General features: G+C 50.8%; 6 protein-coding genes across 6 annotated transcripts; 3 read left to right on the top strand and 3 right to left on the bottom strand.

Annotated features, from left to right (window-relative positions):
* Window positions 1-936: 936 nt before the first annotated feature.
* Window positions 937-6662, top strand: ALTATR162_LOCUS6249 (uncharacterized protein; the record flags this gene model as incomplete). Its single annotated transcript, XM_043313870.1, has 6 exons — window positions 937-1024; window positions 1568-1579; window positions 1639-2735; window positions 2794-4173; window positions 4939-5288; window positions 5345-6662. 6 exons carry the CDS (start codon window positions 937-939, stop codon window positions 6660-6662), a joined length of 4245 nt encoding a protein of 1414 aa, XP_043169805.1.
* A 497-nt stretch (window positions 6663-7159) lies between these two features.
* On the top strand, window positions 7160-8763 carry ALTATR162_LOCUS6248 (uncharacterized protein; the record flags this gene model as incomplete). Its single annotated transcript, XM_043313869.1, has 2 exons — window positions 7160-7218; window positions 7275-8763. The coding sequence occupies 2 exons, from the start codon at window positions 7160-7162 to the stop codon at window positions 8761-8763; spliced, it is 1548 nt and encodes a 515-aa protein (XP_043169804.1).
* A 1115-nt stretch (window positions 8764-9878) lies between these two features.
* ALTATR162_LOCUS6247 (uncharacterized protein) lies at window positions 9879-10520 on the bottom strand (the record flags this gene model as incomplete). The annotated part of the gene is made up of 1 exon (XM_043313868.1): window positions 9879-10520. One exon carries the CDS (start codon window positions 10518-10520, stop codon window positions 9879-9881), a length of 642 nt encoding a protein of 213 aa, XP_043169803.1.
* Window positions 10521-10938: 418 nt separating this feature from the next.
* Window positions 10939-12696, bottom strand: ALTATR162_LOCUS6246 (uncharacterized protein; the record flags this gene model as incomplete). Its single annotated transcript, XM_043313867.1, has 1 exon — window positions 10939-12696. One exon carries the CDS (start codon window positions 12694-12696, stop codon window positions 10939-10941), a length of 1758 nt encoding a protein of 585 aa, XP_043169802.1.
* Window positions 12697-14475: 1779 nt separating this feature from the next.
* On the top strand, window positions 14476-16073 carry ALTATR162_LOCUS6245 (uncharacterized protein; the record flags this gene model as incomplete). Its single annotated transcript, XM_043313866.1, has 3 exons — window positions 14476-15193; window positions 15310-15593; window positions 15648-16073. 3 exons carry the CDS (start codon window positions 14476-14478, stop codon window positions 16071-16073), a joined length of 1428 nt encoding a protein of 475 aa, XP_043169801.1.
* A 209-nt stretch (window positions 16074-16282) lies between these two features.
* ALTATR162_LOCUS6244 (uncharacterized protein) lies at window positions 16283-17464 on the bottom strand (the record flags this gene model as incomplete). Its single annotated transcript, XM_043313865.1, has 2 exons — window positions 16283-16875; window positions 16924-17464. The coding sequence occupies 2 exons, from the start codon at window positions 17462-17464 to the stop codon at window positions 16283-16285; spliced, it is 1134 nt and encodes a 377-aa protein (XP_043169800.1).
* Window positions 17465-17948: the final 484 nt, after the last annotated feature.

The raw sequence follows: 17948 nt of genomic DNA, 5'->3' as shown, positions 1-17948 counted from the left end.
GATTATGCTGTGACACCCAAAATATGCTCAAGTTTAGCTTGATGAGGAAATACCCAACTAAGTTATTCTTCGCTCCGTGTACGAAGGCATAAACGAGTTGCTCCATGTCTGACGAAATACCGTCATGTATGCCTACGACAAGTACCACGGGTGATGCCTCTTGGAACCAGTTGGCGATGACAGTTGGGCCAAAACTTTCGCAGTGGCTGAATTGAAGTGTCTCAAATGCTGGAATCTTTCTGATATGATCGGGTATACTCGAGAGTGCTTTTCGAAATCGTTTGTGCCTACCAGTTTAGTACGCTCTCACCAATGGTGATAGGGTTATTGGCGCTGGCATAGTCCATGGCGGCGGAGTAGATCCCTCGGTATCCAGAAGTGCGGGAAATGATACATGTTGCTTGTAGGCTAAAGTTTGTCAGTATCATTCCGATTTCTGGAACAATCTGTTGTACGAACTGAGTGTGTTGTAAATTTAGTATCAATATTGAACGTGCCTCTTCGAGTACGATGACTGAAGCTGGCGAGGCTGCTGGCGATAATTGAATGCTATGGCTGTGGTACGATCTACAAGTGTGGATTGTATATGTATTGATTTGTAAAAGAATGTATGACTGAGGTGGACGTATGAGCAGAATGATGATGTATAAAGTACCGTTCGATTTGTTGATGTTTGAACAAGCTAGTTAGATGGGCCGAAGAGTCGAAAATTGCAGACGTAGCGGAGGAGGCTGCCCGATCCCGGCAGAATATGGTGATAGAAGGAAGGACAGAAGGTCAGTGAGCGAAAGCACGAGGCTATTAGTGCTGAGCAACCATGGTTGCGATGTAACACTTATGGAACCGAAGTGAGATGAGTCTCTATCTTTGTTTTCATAGAAGCCACTGGTGAGCCTGACAAGTGACTTCACTAAGGCTTTGGTAGTCATCTACAACATGCCTGCCGCGCTCCAGGATCATGGTTGTCGCCGCTACCCACTACGTGTATCTGGTGTCAAGAGTCATCTGAATGATCCGATCTCCAGTTTGCAAGATCCGAGCTAGCTCTGTACTTGTCTTTGTTGCAGATGGTCGGATACAGAGTTATCGATGGATGACGTTGGAATTCCTCTCAGATGTCGCTGGCTATCGTCGTTCCTGCACGACCAATACCCATCAACGCCACCACCTCACTCCCGTGGTCATCAACGTCGAACACAACCATGAATCCTCTCGTATGAAGTCGAGTACGCGTCGTTCTCGTCCACGCGTCCGCGATAACCATGATGCGCACTATCATCGGTCGTTCTTCGGTTCGGCGGATTTGCTGAACCAATTGATGCCGATCGTCCCCCAAACCCCGCCATTCATCCCCACATCCAGCCACCAAAGCTTAAGCCGCCCTCCGCACGCTTAACTGGTCTTGTTCCCACACCGGGCTTTTAGGCTGAAGTACGGTACGACTCTCCCTCCTCGTCGTGCATTCTCGGTAGGAGATATCACGACATTTGCTGCCGTAAGCATACTAGTGACGTCTTGATCTTTGATCATGAAGAAGCTATAATGACCTATAAAGCACCTTGAGAAGGGCGGCACCTAGGTAGAGGACTGACTAATCCTCCATGAGGTCTAACATGCGGCTAACACTCACCACACTAGTCTTCGCTGTTGGCGTTGCTGTCGCTGAAGATGGCTCACAGGGTTGGCTGCGCTACGCTCCAATACCGGACGGGCCTGCCGCGCAGTCAGTACCCTCCGCGATCATCGCACTGAACAGCACAAAAGTGAGCCCCGTGTTCACCGCCGGCCAAGAGCTTCAGAAAGGAGTGGGAGGTATTATTGGAAGGAAGCTCAACGTCAGCGCAAGTGCGACCCAGAGTCATTCAGCAATCATCGTGGGGACTAAAGACGCGTATACGGCAGCATACGGCAACATCGATGAATGCAAGGATCTGGATGTTGATGGCTTTTTCCTCAGCACAACTACTCCAGGAAAAGTCATCATCGTAGGACAGAATGAGCGAGGCGCTCTCTACGGCGCATTCGAATACCTCTCTCAGCTCGCGCAAAATAATGTCACATCCGGCTCCACAGTATACAACCCGCAGGTACCCATTCGATGGACAAACGAGTGGGACAACATGGACGGTAGCATCGAGCGCGGTTACGCTGGCCCTTCGCTCTTTTTCCGAGACGGTTTCGTGGTAGACAACACTACGCGGGTCGCTGAGTATGCGCGTATACTCGCGTCAATCCGCGTCAACGGTGCGATCATCAACAACGTCAATGCGAACGCCACCTTGCTCAATGACCGCAATGTGGAGGGTCTTGGCAGGCTTGCTGATGCGATGAGGCCATACGGAGTACAACTTGGCATATCGCTCAACTTCGCATCTCCAAACGCTACACTAGGCACATTTGATCCGTTAGACCCTAGGGTAGACGCATGGTGGGCAAACATCACGAACCAGATCTATTCCAAGGTTCCGGACATGGCAGGTTACCTTGTCAAAGCCAACAGTGAGGGCCAGCCAGGCCCATTGACGTACAACCGAACACTTGCAGATGGCGCCAACATGTTTGCAAGGGCAGCCAAACCACACGGTGGCGTGGTGATGTTCCGTGCTTTCGTATATGATAACCACATCAACGAAACAAACTGGTATAACGACAGGGCGAATGCGCAGTTAGAATTCTTCCAACATCTCGACGGGAAGTTTGACGACAACGTCGTTGTTCAGATAAAGTTTGGACCAGTATGTGCATACACGCTACTTACAGAAAACGTAGACTAACGTATGCCTACCTTTGTAGATCGACTTCCAGGTCCGGGAGCCAGCATCGCCATTATTCGGATCTCTGCGCCAAACGAGCACAGCCATCGAACTCCAGATCACACCCGAGTACCTTGGTCAAAACTGTCACTTAGTTTACCTTGCGCCGCAATGGAAAGAGATACTAGAGTTTGATATGAGGGCTGAGAATCGGTCATCCAAGGTCAAAGACATCATCACTGGCAAGCGTTTCAAGCGACCTTTAGGTGGCTACGCAGGTGTAACAGGAGTGGGATCTAATGCGACATGGCTGGGCTCACATCTAGCAATGTCTAACCTGTATGCTTACGGACGACTAGCCTGGGATGCCTCGGTCGACTCGGAAACTATCCTGCAAGACTGGATCCGATTGACGTTTGGATTTGATCAGGATGTTCTCGACACTATCACGGACATGTCCATGAGGTCGTGGCCGGCATACGAAAACTACAGCGGCAATCTCGGCATCCAGACGCTGACAGATATTTTGTACACACACTTTGGACCCAATCCAGCATCGCAGGACGGTAACGGGTGGGGTCAATGGACACGCGCCGATGCATTCAGCATCGGAATGGATCGTACTGTGAAGAATGGTACTGGCAACGCCGGACAATACCCGCCCGAGATCGCCCAAATCTATGAGAACATAGAGTCGACGCCGGACAACTTGCTGCTCTGGTTCCATCACGTACCATATACGCAGCGATTGAAGTCTAACAAGACTGTCATTCAGCATTTCTACGATGCGCATTATGAAGGTGCCGCTACCGCTCAAGAATTCGTCAGACAGTGGGAATCCTTAGAGGGTAAAATCGACGATGAGCGATACGAACATGTGCTGTTTAGGCAGATCTTCCAAGCTGGCCATTCCCTTGTGTGGCGCGATGCGATCAATGAGTTCTACCACAACCTCTCGCAAATACCGGACGAGAACAAGCGTGTTGGCTTTCATCCATACCGTATTGAGGCGGAAGACATGATGCTTGACGGTTTCAAGACCTACGCCGTAAGCCCATTTGAGACCGCATCCGGCTATACGGCTATCGTCACCACATCAAACTCAACGACGGGCATCGCGACGGCCAACGTCACATTCGCATCGGGAACATACGATGTCGCTGTCAACTACTACGATTTGATTGGAGGTAAAGCGAAATATGAACTGAAGCTTGGCGATCGTACTGTTGGTGCATGGACTGGGGATCTCGAGGACAAACTGGGACATGCGCCGTCCATTTATCTTGACGGGCACTCGGCGACACGCGTAACGTTCAGAAATGTCGAGGTTCGGCAAGGGGACGAAGTGCGGCTGACAGGCCAAGCTAATGGCATTGAGCCCGCACCGATCGATTATCTCTCTTTCTTGCCACCTGGCATTGTTGATTGAATCATTTGTGGGTAGACAGTATGTACAAAAAAGCAAAGCGATGCGAAATTGATGTTCTCGCATTCGGAGAAGCGACAATCTAACGTTCCACTGCCTAGTCGGCTTCATTTCCACGCTTCTCCACTGCCGGGGTCCCCTGCACGTCTCCCGTAGCGCCTAACCCACATTAGCGACGTGTCTCCTTTTTTACCAGCCATGGCAGCACACCACAATCCAGCCGTTGGTGGCTTTCGGACGGGAAATCTCATACTAAGCTCCCGCAATTTGAGGTTCGTCGCTTGCATTAGCTACTGATCTGGGGATGCAAAGCCCAACGATATCCAGCTCTTTCTCGGATTACGTGCTGCGTACCTCCTTCGTGGATTGATTGTGATTTGTGTCTCCCCCCTTTTGCGTCCAACGTCGTGGACCACCAAGTATCCGGTGGGCACGCAAGAGCTTGAGATCCGTGCCGTACGCCAGTACTTCACGATGTGACAAGCTTGTCAGCCTCGACCAACACAGCACGCCTTTCAAAAATCGCCGACAGGCACCGCCGTCTCCAAAACAAACACGCCAGCGACGACAGCCCGGCAACGCCATCCACGTCTTTTTCAAAGTGCATATTAGCATCAATTTTGTCTTCGCGCACCCAAACTAATGTCGCGTCCTAGTACAGTCGCTGCACGATGCGCTGCACTAGGGACTTCGATTGCGCAGGTCAGAGCCGCTCCAGATGTTCGACTTTGCAGCTACAGACGCTAACGCCCAAACCAGGTCATTCCGGACATCAGCGGTTTTGCCCGCAAATTCCGCGATGCGCGTCACGACTTGAACATCATTAATAGTGATCTGCTGGTGATCAGGACCGGCCTTGGTATTGCGCAAGACGACTTTTCAGCTAAGTGGTCCCAGTTACCGGCGTCCCTCGTTGATGCTGTATCACGAGTGCTGGACTCATGCGATGACACCAGTGAGCGATTGCATAAAGCTTTTCTCAAGCTTTCGTGTAGTAGCAAACCAAAGGATGATTGGCAGGTGCTGAAGGACGGACCCTTGGTAAACCTGCGGCATGATCTTGATGCATCCAAGGTGGTACTAGAGCTGAGTCTGGATTATGTCGCACTGTAAGTTGTTCATGCTAGATATGACTGAGCAGAGCATGAAAGCTTACTTCGCTTAGATTTGGCCAACAAGATACGCTGGATTCCTTACTTCAAAACTATGTCAGCGATCTCATTACGCAGAGTGATGAGCTACTAAAGAGAACGGATACAGATGAGATTTACGTGAATCAAACAGCACGCGATAGGCTGTCTTCACTACTTCAGGCTGTTCGTCTGCTTCGTTCATGTATCACAGCCATATCACGGGAAGGTGCGCCATCAGCATCACAACTAGCAAAAAGGACAACTCTTCCTCGACCAGACTCCCTGGAGCCTGTTCTTGGTGAAACGCCCCGAAGCGGGAGGAAAAGCCCTAACGAGATCTCAACACGAACCAGCGCGAATGACGGCATCGGGACCTGGCTCGCTAATGTTCCCTCCTTTGAAGACGCTCAACCTCTCTCGTATTCTGCAATCGAACAGACATCCGTTCCAAGGCGACTTCTGATACCGCCATCGCGGAACGACATGACTCCGTCGCGCGGCACATTCTACACTGACGATGGGGCGGCATCCAGCCCTACCCTGGTACCGCCAGAATCACGACTTAAGAAGTCCTACAGCTGGTGCACTGATCTTTCGGGAAAGGCGAGCACTCGATTGCAACTTGCATCCAGGCACGCATCGAAACAAGTGTCAAAGTACACATCAACGATATCTAGCTCGGACGTCTCCATCTTTCAGAAGCAAATTACCTCGGACAGGATAGCTGTAACAAAGAGCAAGAGAAAAGAGTTGGAACCGAACCAAAGGGCAGCTGTAGATCGGATTTTGGCAAACATACCAGCGGAAGCGACGGTCACTGAGGTGGAAAGAGTTATCTGGGAAGGTGCGAACCCGATGGCGACGCATCCAGAATTTGGGTACTTCTTCATCCGAGCAGCGTACGAGATGTCGCCTGATATTCTCACTCTCCTTATGGATTTCGGGGCCGACATTACACGCAATAATCCCGCACCCTCGTCATATTACTCTGCCATGCACGCTGCAACCCTAGGACGACAGCTTGGCACCGTCCGCTACCTTGCTTCTTTGGGTCACTCAATTGACAACCCCGATTACAGCGGAGAGACACCTCTCCATCTTGCTTGCAGGACGCCCGGCGCGTCTGCGATAGCAAAATACCTCGTTGAAGCTGGCGTTGACGTGAATTTTGAAGCGAAGAATGGACGGACACCACTACAGTCCGCCCTCAAAGCGGCGAGGTTAGAGGGTAAAGAGAGAAGCATGTTGATCGAGCTTTTGCTTGCACACGGGGCAGAGGGCGAAGTGAAAAGGGATCTGGACTGTGGGAGAGGTAATGAAAAGGGGAGACATGTGCTTGGTTTAACATGAACCTCCGGCTTGACCAGGACAGAACGATAGTTCCTATTTCCACGCACCATGATGGACTTGATCAGCTCCTAGTAGCAAGCCATATGCTGTCCAGATTCGGCTTTGAGCCACGCATGCAGGATAGGGATCTCCTTTTGACACTCCGCTTTGTACCCACCATAGGAAGTTGGTCAGGCGCCGTTACAGCAAGTTGCCACAAGCGGGTATCGTGAGATAGAACGATATACCCGAAGTATTGTATTATAGTAATTGATCATGCTGGAACCCTTCGTTAAACACCGAAATCGCTCAACATTGATCAGTTTGTCATGAATCTGGAAGGTGATCTGGATGTCAAGATGCGAGGTGGTCCCTGGCGTGGTAAGCCGCCGCTAACTTATCGCGATCCACTCTTCGTCGGCGAAGTCCGCAATCACCGACTCCCTCATCTAAAGTTCCAATCCTCCCTTTGCTTTTGTGTCACACGATTGATCCTTACGACGTATAACATTGTTATTATGGAGAACGCTTACAAGATGTGGGTAGAAGGGAAAGAGGTGAAAGGTGGAGCGGAGCAGTCAGTCAGCGGAGCCCCTCATTCGTGACCCACTGCAATTGCTAACAGCATCGCAGAATCGCCGTTGAAGACCCCGCAACTGGAGAAGTGTTCGCACAATGCCATGCAGCATCCGCTGCCGATATTGACAGTGTTGTCAAAACTGCACACAATGTCTTCAAATCGGGCGTCTGGTCGAAAGCGCCCCGCCATGTTCGCGCGGACACGCTGGACCGTATCGCCGAACTCCTTACGAAAAGTCTCCCGCGACTCATCGAGCTGGAAGTACAGCAGACGGGACGTGCGATTCGCGAGATGAATGCGCAAGTTCCCACCCTGACCAAATGGTTCAAATACTACGCCGCCTTAATACGAACCGAAGAGCGTTCCGTTTTGCCTACTGTCGGTAAATTGCACAACTGGATCGATCGTAAGCCACTCGGTGTTGTTGCGCAAATTACACCGTTCAACCACCCCATGTTGATTGCTGTTAAGAAAATTGCACCTGCATTGGCTGCTGGCAACTCAATTGTGCTGAAACCAAGTGAACTCACGCCACTCACCAGCATCGAGCTTGGCAAACTCATGAAGGAGGCCGGCTTACCCGATGGCGTGTTCAACGTGTTGCCAGGTGACGGCAGCACGACCGGGAAAGCGCTTGTAGAGCATCCGCTCGTAAAGAAGGTTGATGTAACCGGCGGCACACCAGCTGGGCGCGCCATCGGCGCTATCGCAGGACGCAACCTTGCACACTATACCGCCGAGCTTGGTGGCAAGGCGCCCCTCATTGTCTTTGAACAAGCGCACGTTGACCTAGCAGTGAATGGCATCGTCTTCGCTAGCTTTATTGCCAGCGGCCAAACATGTGTGGCAGCGACGCGCATCATTGTGCAGAACGAGATTCTCTCTCAGGTAGTAGAGAAACTGAAGGCCAAGGTGCAAAGCATTGAAAGGCGAATGGGCTCACCAAAGAACGTGGAGTCTATGATGGGACCTCTCATATCCGCGAAGCAGCTAGGTAACGTTGAGACGCTAGTCAATGACGCAAAGGATGCAGGTGTGACCGTTGTTACTGGTGGCCAAAGGATGAACGGCAAGTCTTCGCTGGACGACACCGACTTCTCGAAAGGCTACTTCTACCCACCAACCATACTTACAGACAGCGCTTCAAAGAAGATTGTCGACACACGTATATGGAAGGAAGAGGCTTTTGGCCCCGTCATCGTTGTCGTGGGCTTTAACACAGAAGAAGAGGCGCTAGGCCTAGCAAACGATAGCGAATTTGGTCTGGGCGCGGCCATTTGGACACAAGATCTTTCGCAAGCTTTCCGGGTGTCGGAAAGCATCGAGAGTGGCATCTGCTGGGTCAACACGCATCACCGTAATGACCCGAGCTCGCCATGGGGCGGCATCAAAAGCTCGGGAGTGGGCAGCGAGAACGGCATCGACGCTTACAATGCGTATACGACATCGAAAAGCACCATCATCAACTATGCCACTGCAGAAGAGGGTCTGGTGAGCGATGACTGGTTCAGGGAGGGCACCGGTGAGGTCAGGTATGGTTGAGTGGTGCTGGGCACCAATACTATGCAAGTCCGGCCTCGTTGGTACGAATTGTGGTACAAAATTCAATCACAATCTTCTTTTTCTATCGCGGGCTGTTTACATCGTCAGTATCGGTCTGGCCGTAAAATCTTCGGATCTTCTACCCTCACATAGCTTTTCACCATCGCCCCGCCCCGTCAAATCCTGACAGCAAACCACTACAACGTCCTGGTGAGAGTCTACTGACCCGCAAGCCTCGTTCCGAATGATCGCTAAAAAGTATGTCCTGGTTAAGACTCACAGCCACGCTGACTCTGTGTCCTCAGGTAATGAGCATAGGAAAGGCCTGCCTAAACCCTGCTATTGCGCACATCGACTGTCGCAGTGATAAGAATGGCGAGTCATATTCGGAATGCGAACGTTTTCCTGGGATGATCCATCGCGTTCTGAAAAAAGGACCAGCTGGATCGGAAGAAACTGAAGCACATGTCGATACCTATATAAAATTTCCTTATGCCCGCCCCCTAGCCAGCATCGCCGGTGAAGAAGACACATCCATCTACGCTGACCGCACAACCTGGCTCCATGCCGAAATAGACGGTCAAAGGCATGCAGAGGAACTTGGGGATCGCACTGAGCGACTGAGGAGCGAAAAGGATCCAATAAGCAAGCACATTAGTTGCTTGCTTGATCAACCACATGAGTCAAGCGCTGGACCATAGAAAGCCCTGGTCGAAGCATTATCAATTTCTAATGAACGTGGTTGTTCGCTCGTTCGATGGCATCCGCGTCTTCTCTTGTTCAGTGCATATATGGTGATGCAGCAGAAGCAAATATGTACATTGAAGTCTGCAAGATAAATCTGCCATACATCCGTCAGGACACGTTCGGACTGGATTTTTAATAGACCTGTAAAGCATTCATGTCTTCGATGGAGACGCTAATACTTCATTTCTATTCGCTACGGCACTGATAGTGTCAAACACATGACATCCTGGAAGCGACACGCAAGCGCCTTAACACTGAATGCGACTCTTGTCCTATTTACGTATCCCAAGTGGCTTATCTTGTCGAGCGTGTAATTACCTCCGCATCATGCTGATCCAACTTGCTACGTCGTCTTTGCTCTTCGTACCTCAAGGCTCAACCAGCTTTTCCAGTATCTCATCCATAATCCTATCTACCTTGTTCGTCTTGTCCTCTTCGTTATTCCCAGGAAGCTGCCATACAAGGCTCGTCTGCAACCCGACCCAGAACTCCAGGTAATCTCGCATTAGCTGATCTAGTGCGGCACTGGATTCATCCTCCGGACTTTCGGCGTGTAACCTAAGGAGCTCTGCCGCCGTTTCAATGAGCAGTCGGGTCATCTGCTGAGAGTATATATCGATCATAATAGGTGGTACGGCGAGAATTACTGGCGTTGTCTCGTGGCGCATGCCAACGCGGTCGGGATCGAGCGATAGCTCCTTCTCCTTGAGAATGTAGTCTTTGGCCAGGCTGAGCTTGTCGCGAAGCATCCCCAGGTATTTCGTCTCTTCTTCGAGGCCGAGGTTGGCAAAGTCTGGCGCATCGATGATGTTGGTGCCGATCAAAGGCATAGCCGCGATTTTGAGATGCTCAAAGCCGTTGTCTTGTTGATTGAAGGCAACTCTCAGATCAGCATTGCGCGGATTCCACACATCGGCAGAGACCCAGTGACGACAAAAGTCATCCTCTGAGAAACCAAGAGCGCTCTTGTCCCTATTGTTGATACCGAGCTTACGGGTACGTGCGGGCATTCTAGACGTGGCTTTAGGCAGATATCTGGGGTCCTGGTGGGGAATTGAGGCTGTAGTAATGGAGTGGCTGATTGAACGCGAATGAAACTGTCGAAATGATTAGACAGGCAGGGAAAAAAGTTGCCAAGGCAGTATCAAGCGAAAATAAGATACTATTGATGATAAACGTGAACTGGTAAGCACGGATCACAACTCTCGTTCACCACCATGTTGCTTTGGGCCTCCAACTTACAGGTGCACTTCACCTTTCCAATGCATAACGTCATAGCCACTCTGAAATTCTATACGGCAATGCGTGCGTGCGCCACAGACTCAGCCAACTGTGTTTATTGTTGCAATATCTCTGGATTGTTCGTATTGCGAACGCGAGACCAAGGTTTTAACCATCAAGATCCACCCTAATGAACAAGCGCGCTTCTTAACGCGACCTCGCCTTGTCCGGGCTGCCCACATATCCAAGACGGACCTCCACACCACCAAGAGTCTGTCCCGTCTCTAGGAGCTTTTCCAGATGCTCCAAAGCAGACTGGGTCGCATCGCTCAGACGCCATGGCACCCTATTATCTGCGATCACCTCCATCAGATCCGCGTCATATTGCCATCTGTGACAGTGAGTGAGTTCGCTCTCATAAAGGCGCTTTACCAGACCAATAAGTGCAGTTGTCTCTCCTTCAATGATCATCTGGAGCGCAGGGGTGGTAGAAAGACGGACTTGGTACAAGAACTGTTCATTTCCAGTTTTGCCTGCTTCCATCAATTGATCGCTCTCTCTATCTTCAGTCTCTTCAGGGTCTTTGATGTACATGTTGTTGTCTCCATTACAACCATATGCAATGTGTTTAAGCTCTTCTATAATCAAATTCATGCCGTTCGCACTAATGCATGCGTGCAATCCAGACGGTAGATGAACGGGCGATGCCTGCGGTTGGAGAATGATTCGAGAAGGCTTCGATGTTGCAACATATTGGCTGGATGCAGTTGACACTTGGAAATGACGGAGCCTTCTCACTGCCCTTGAGTATCGGAAGATGTCACGACCGATTCGCCGCTTGACTATGTCGAAAGCTTGCTCTTCAAAGGCCTTACTGGCCTCTTCCCGTGTCAATACCCGCATGACTTTATCGTACATACAGCAGGTACATGGTGATTCGATGAGACGGTTGGTCTTTGCTTCATTATAGAAGTCATGGAGTGCTTTGTGTGGGTTCAGCTCGGACCAATCAGGCTGGTACTCGTCGTCATGAGTATGCTTGCGCTTTATGCCTGCGAGCGGGGACGTGACCCATAACTGCCGCTCCATCTTCATACGTTCAACTTCCGGGACCTTTCGTGGTACTATACCGGACAGCAGAGCCGCCGCAGTTATTCCAGATTTCTCATCGGATATCTCACCCTCTTTGTTCGCTATAATGGGGGTCGCATGGCTGCCACAACTGTCCTCTTGCGTTGGTTCCGATACTTCTTCGCTAATAGCTGAGGGTGGTAACAAAGTGGTCGGAGCGACCACAGCAGATGCAGAGTCGGTATCATTCACTTTTCGTGTCTTGATGTGGGCTAGTAGGGCGGTGATGATCGCATCGGCGGATACCCTCTTGCCCTTTATGCCCTGTAAGGGTGCGATGTCGTACCCGTCGTCTTTTAGCAATTTCAGTCGCTCGATGTTGCTTGCTTTCTGCTTCCACGTCTTGCGGTCCCAGACTTTGTCCAAACTCAATGCTTTATGAATAATGCTTTTCTTCGCGATATCTTCCCAACTCTGGCGGTCTGCCAGAGATTGCGCGCTTAGGAGAGGCTGTGAAATGGTAAAAGATATGTTCGGTGGGCAGAGCTGTGGTGCGGGCAGATTGCTAGCGAACTGGTTAATTTGCGAAGACAATAACGTCGATGATGTGGGCAATGTGGATAGTGCAAAGCGCTTTCCCGCTTGATTGAACAGAGCGGCATTCCTTTTGCGCATCTTCTTGATCAAGCCTTCGTCCGGGCATTGGTAATTCAACTTGATGTTGGCAAGCGCTTGCGCTCGATCGAGCTGTTCAGAAGTGAGTTCCCGAGACTGATGGTCTCTAGCTTCCTCCATGCGCTTGTCGAAGCTCCCTACATCGGTGGCAAGACGAGGCTCATACGAGGTAGACCGATAAGAATCCTTGCGCGTCCGTTTTGTAATGTGAGACACCATATGTGCCGGACGTCTTGTTGTTGTGATCGATGTCTCGCAAAAACTGCAAGGATGATATAGTATATTGCTTTGCTCTGGTAATATTTACTGATCTATACGCTCCAAGATACTCGCGTTTGAACCGGGAGGTTCTTTTGTGTGCCAGATAATACCAGCCAAAGAGAAAGGAGAAGGGTTGTGGAGAAAGCAAGAGATTGATGAAGTGTATGAATCATCCTTACTTGTATCGGAGGGAAGTACGTCTTGTGGCGCAGACGACCTTTGCTCCGCGACGTGTGACCTGATTTCTGGCGCGTGAAAGCGTCAGCGTATAGCTTTCACCCAGTGATATTCACCAGGACGTTGGTGAAGAAAAGGATACATTACGTCGCCACTCGTATGGGTGACGCGAATGCGACTTCCCATGGCAATTACGGTGGGAAGCACTAGTGGAGTCCTGTAACGGATGGTATAAGAGGTAAGAGCGTGACGCGTTGTTCCAGAAAGGCCAATCCAGTTGAATGAACTTCGAGTCAAAGACGTAGCAACTTGCTGTCAAAGAAGCCGTATCGTTTTGAGTCCATCGCGACCTACAAAATACGACGTCCGGAGATTGCCAACCCGCAAAGCAAACCATTTCTTATGTTCATCGCCCCATAGGAACAGGGAGCTTGCGGAAAAAAATTGACAGGTAGATATGAGCCAAATTCGTATAGACTTTCAAGGCTCGGAGTCCTCGTAGTGGTATCTTGGTGTAAGAAAGGGAACGACGGCGACAAGATGGCGTGGTCGAGCTGATCGGTAATGTAATAAATTCAAATATGCTTAGCCGTAGTCCGCAGAGAAAGTAATCAGGCCGCCGGCCCTTGAGATTAGGGTGTTGGAGTGAGCAAGCGTCTGATGTGATCTGTGCAGTGTGCAGTTTGGGCCATAGGCTGGCGGGCTGCCAAAGCTGGAATCCTGGATAGGCTGCCGTGAGTGACGACTAGCATTGTGTGATGGTGTCTCACATTTCCTTCGCAAGATGTCTTTTCCGGGATGGCGTCGATGCTGTAGGTGATCAATGTCGATGGTTGTGGGAGACGCATCGCGATGAACCTCGGAAGTGAGCGCGTGGGAAACGTGACACGCTAACTTTAGCTGCGTCATTGACTCAACCTCCATCATTTCGACCTCCTGATCTCTTCTGTCAGCTCTCCTGCAAAACTCGAATTCTCCAAACCTGGTCTTTATGATAACATTAGAAGGTGAGGGTACAGCTCACACCGCTCACGCCGCTCAGAAGGCACTCCCATCCGTCTTACACCGTTAATTGCGGCGATGCGCGACCATTTGCATTGCAACTCTGATAAGTTGATCCCATAAAGCAACACACGTACTCACTAAGTCATAGCTTGTATGTCCAATACTGTCTCAGCCTCTTGTGAAGTATACCAATATCATGCCCCTTCCTTCACGCTCACCACCTTTTTGTTCACGCCATCGTTACTTCCCTCGCTTCCTTGGCGGGATGTGCAGATGCGCCTCGAACCCTAAATGCTCAGTCGGCGCATTTTGATTCTGTATTTAATCTTGCATACGCGTATACGCGCTATCATGCATGCCGATGCTCTCACCCGTTTCGTGCCACAATGTCATGTGATAGGACGCTTGCTGCCTGGCTGCTTGTTATTGGCCATCCTTGCTAGCCGTACTAGCGGCAATAACACAATCACTTCTATCAACACAGCAAGCTGGTCTGATACAGAACTATATTGCTGACGCTGATCCCGTTTCCAACATCGCCGCCGCGAACGAACCATGGCTGCGCCCGGCCACAACCGCTATGCGATGTTCGCTAGCGCAGACGGAAACGCAACCCCCGTGCGCAGTGCCGCTGTTGATCCCGCTCAGAATCCGTTTCTTAATCAGGTCGCCGATGACTCCATACCGTGGCAAGAGGTGAGGAAGCGTGGCCCTACCGCAACACAATCGGCGCTACCAGTTCGCCCACTTCCGCAAGTTGTGAAGGACCGCACCAAAGCTATTCTCAATCACCCTCTCGCTCACCGAGAGCGAGACCGGGCCATCTCAGGCTCAACAGACAACGGCAGCGAGAAGGCATACGATCCACACGAGAACTGGTGTGGTGTCTGCTCGCATAAGTTTCTCAACAAGGCCGCATTACTCAGTCATATCAAGCACAACACCGGGCACGAAAACTACTGCAACCTTTGCAAGCGCGTCTTTGTAGACCGCAATGGTCTCAAGAACCATGTCGACCATTCATGGAACCATGATACCTACTGCAACCTCTGTCTTTCTGCCTTCAAGGATGATTGGGGTCTCAAGAACCACTTCGAGAACAACTACAGTGTTGGACATGAGTTCGTGTGTCTCACCTGTCTGCTTGGCTTCAGAACCCGCAATGAGATGGAGCGCCATCTCCAGACCGCTCTGAAGCACACATGGTGCGCAACATGCCAGCGCCGCTTCCGTAACCAGGATGAGCGCGATGCGCATTGGCAACAGACAATCAGTAAGTGTGTAGAGAATTTTTAGCGTCCCTTTAACCTGCCTTTGTGCTTTATTCAAACCTTTCTTGAAGCCCCATGTCAACCACTGTATCATGTAGACGTGGCTGACCCAGGTAAGAACACAAGCATTGCCTGCAGCCAGGCTGTGATTTCGATGGCCCGGATCAGGCCGCACTCACACAGCACCTCAAATGCGATCATTTTCAGTGCGAAGGCTGCAAGCGCGTACTTCCGAGCTTGACGAAGCTCAATCAACATTATGAGAGCTGTTCTTTCGCACTCGCCTGTCCTCAATGTGGCGACCACTACGCCGGAAAGGCTCAATTGGCCCTTCATCTCGAGCACTGCTTTCTCTGCGAGGACTGTGGCTACCGCACACACCACGAGGGCAACTATCACATTGTAAGTGATCTGCCGTGCGACTGCCTCGTGGCTGCCACGCTAACAACACATTAGCACATGACGAAGCACAGCTCCGTTAGCATCGGCTGCTGGGGTTGCGACGCACCGATGCGCACCTTCTCCAGCCTTGTCAACCACCTAGAGTCAGGCAAGTGTCCCAAACTTGCCGACCCAGCGCTTCTCATGCGCTGTCTCGGTAAATGGTGGTATTCACCGCTTTACATGGATCTCGATATGCATGCATCCATTCGGACTGGCCGCGTCGACATCCACGAAGTACAGCATTGGTCAACCGCTGGTATCATACACCCATTCATGTGCCGTGATGAGGAATGTGGAAAGGTTTTTGGTCATCTCAGCTCGCTGGTGTTGCATTGCGAGAGCAAGGCGTGTGGCTGGGATGTTGATCGCTTGAACATGCCTGGGCTAGAGAAAGAGCTCAAGCTGACGTGCCTTCGGAGGGATAGCGCCACTGGCTAGGATCTAGTGAAGATGCTGAGGTGGTTACTTAGATACCTATGAAACTGAATTCAATGCAGTATACAGTCAAAGTTTTCTATCCTGTGAATCATTGTCTTAACCAAGCAAGGATGTCCTCAGCTCATTGGCGGGAAGTATCCACCCAGCTGATGGGCCATGGTGGCGGCTACATCGCCCAACCTCCCATAACCTGGACTTTTGTTTTAACCTCAGTATCCTTCAAGCACCGGGTTGATCTCTTCATCCTTCTCACTATCCTCCACGTCAGCAGCAGCCCAGCGGATGATGGTCGCAACCGGCTGCTCTTTGGCCACAGTCTCCATCTCACTATCATAGCGAGCTTGCCTCGCCTGTATCCCCTTCAGCCGCCTCTTCAGCTCTTTCTCGAGCTTGGCCTCCTTCTGTTTCTCGAGCTTAAGCTTTTTCCAGTGTTCGAAAGGCTTTTCGTCAGCGTCAGCTTTACGCTTCGATCTACCGATAATCTCTGTTACCGAGTCAAGCGCGCCTAAGCCCAGATTGCTCATTCTCTCCGAAATAACCGTTTGCATATCATCCTCTTGTGTGCGACCGAGCGGAAACGAGAAAATATCAGGCTTGGCTATCTCCTTCGATTTGGAAGGAGCCTCTGCCAATGCGGAGGCGAGGGCGTCTGGAGATACTCTGAGCTTTAGGATGAGATGGGCAGGATAAGCTCGAGTTGCGCGAGCGTTTGTATGCGGAGGGAGAGGAGTATGATCATCGTCACAAGTGGCATCGTTGAAGGGGCCGGGAAGATGACAATCGGGCATTGCCTCTACGCCACCTTGCGCAGGTTAGTATTCAGCTACCAAGACAGCACGTTGAGACTTACCTTTGGCTTTGTATATGGAAGCTATGGTGCTAACCGCAGCGATGAGCACCTCCTCTGCAGTTATCAGACTCTGTGGGTACACCTTGTCCACTTTGCCGGTGTATAGGAAGACATATTGAACGAAGTGGGACAGATGGCGGATGCTCTGGCCGAGGTTCTTGTCTTTGAAAGCCTTGAAAGGGTACATCAAGCCCATATGTGAGACGTCCTTGATGGTGTCACTGTCTCCGTAACGGTATTCGTTGACGAACAATACCTCAGATCCCTTCTTCACTGACATAGGCCAGTGCTTGAGAAAGGCCCAGGTCCTATGAGTTGCGTTTTGACCCAGGTATAGTTTCATCGGATGTGTGTTCTTGTCGAGAAATCGTGAGACGCCGATCGCAACGAAGTGATAGTCTTCCACCGGAGGGAGATCATCGAAATGGTGCTTGACTTTGCGAGTCTCGATGATGATATCAACAGCACTGAGCTGGCTGACGGTTTTGAGCTTGCGGTATGGCTTGCGCGCAGCCTCACTGTTTTTCCTGACTCCAGTCATAGTGAGGCTAGACTTTGCAGAGAAATCTGGATTCTACAAGTGTTGGCAGGGTGGTCGGATCCGGCGAGTAAAGACGAGGGGGAGGGGGAGGGGTAGGGGGAGGGGGAGGGGATTGTTGTTTCAAGCAAAATTGCGGTGTGAGCTCGGGACGACGGCTCACTGACGAGAGAGCAAACGCTCTCTTGAAATATTGCACACTGTCTAGTACCGCCCGCTGGTAGTTTTGTGAGATTTCTCTGTCGTCATGTGGAAAAAAGGTAGTGATTGCGCGCAACATATGGAAGAACTGATGCAGAAAGCGGAGGGACAGATAGTCAGAATTACCACTACCCTATGGCCAATGCTACTGTGAGATATGGGAGACGGTAGAACACCGGACTACGACAAAAAGCCAGCCAGATATGAAAAGATGATATTAATCGGGATATACGGGATCCTTAGCCCTACTTGCAGCCCTCTGGACGTTCCATGGTACATTCTCCTC

The sequence above is a fragment of the Alternaria atra genome, assembly GCF_907166805.1.
Source record: "Alternaria atra isolate CS162 genome assembly, contig: 25, whole genome shotgun sequence".
Classification (NCBI taxonomy): Eukaryota; Fungi; Ascomycota; class Dothideomycetes; order Pleosporales; family Pleosporaceae; genus Alternaria; species Alternaria atra.
Note: the sequence above shows the minus strand (reverse complement) of the source record. Positions and strands in the feature narration are given on the sequence as shown.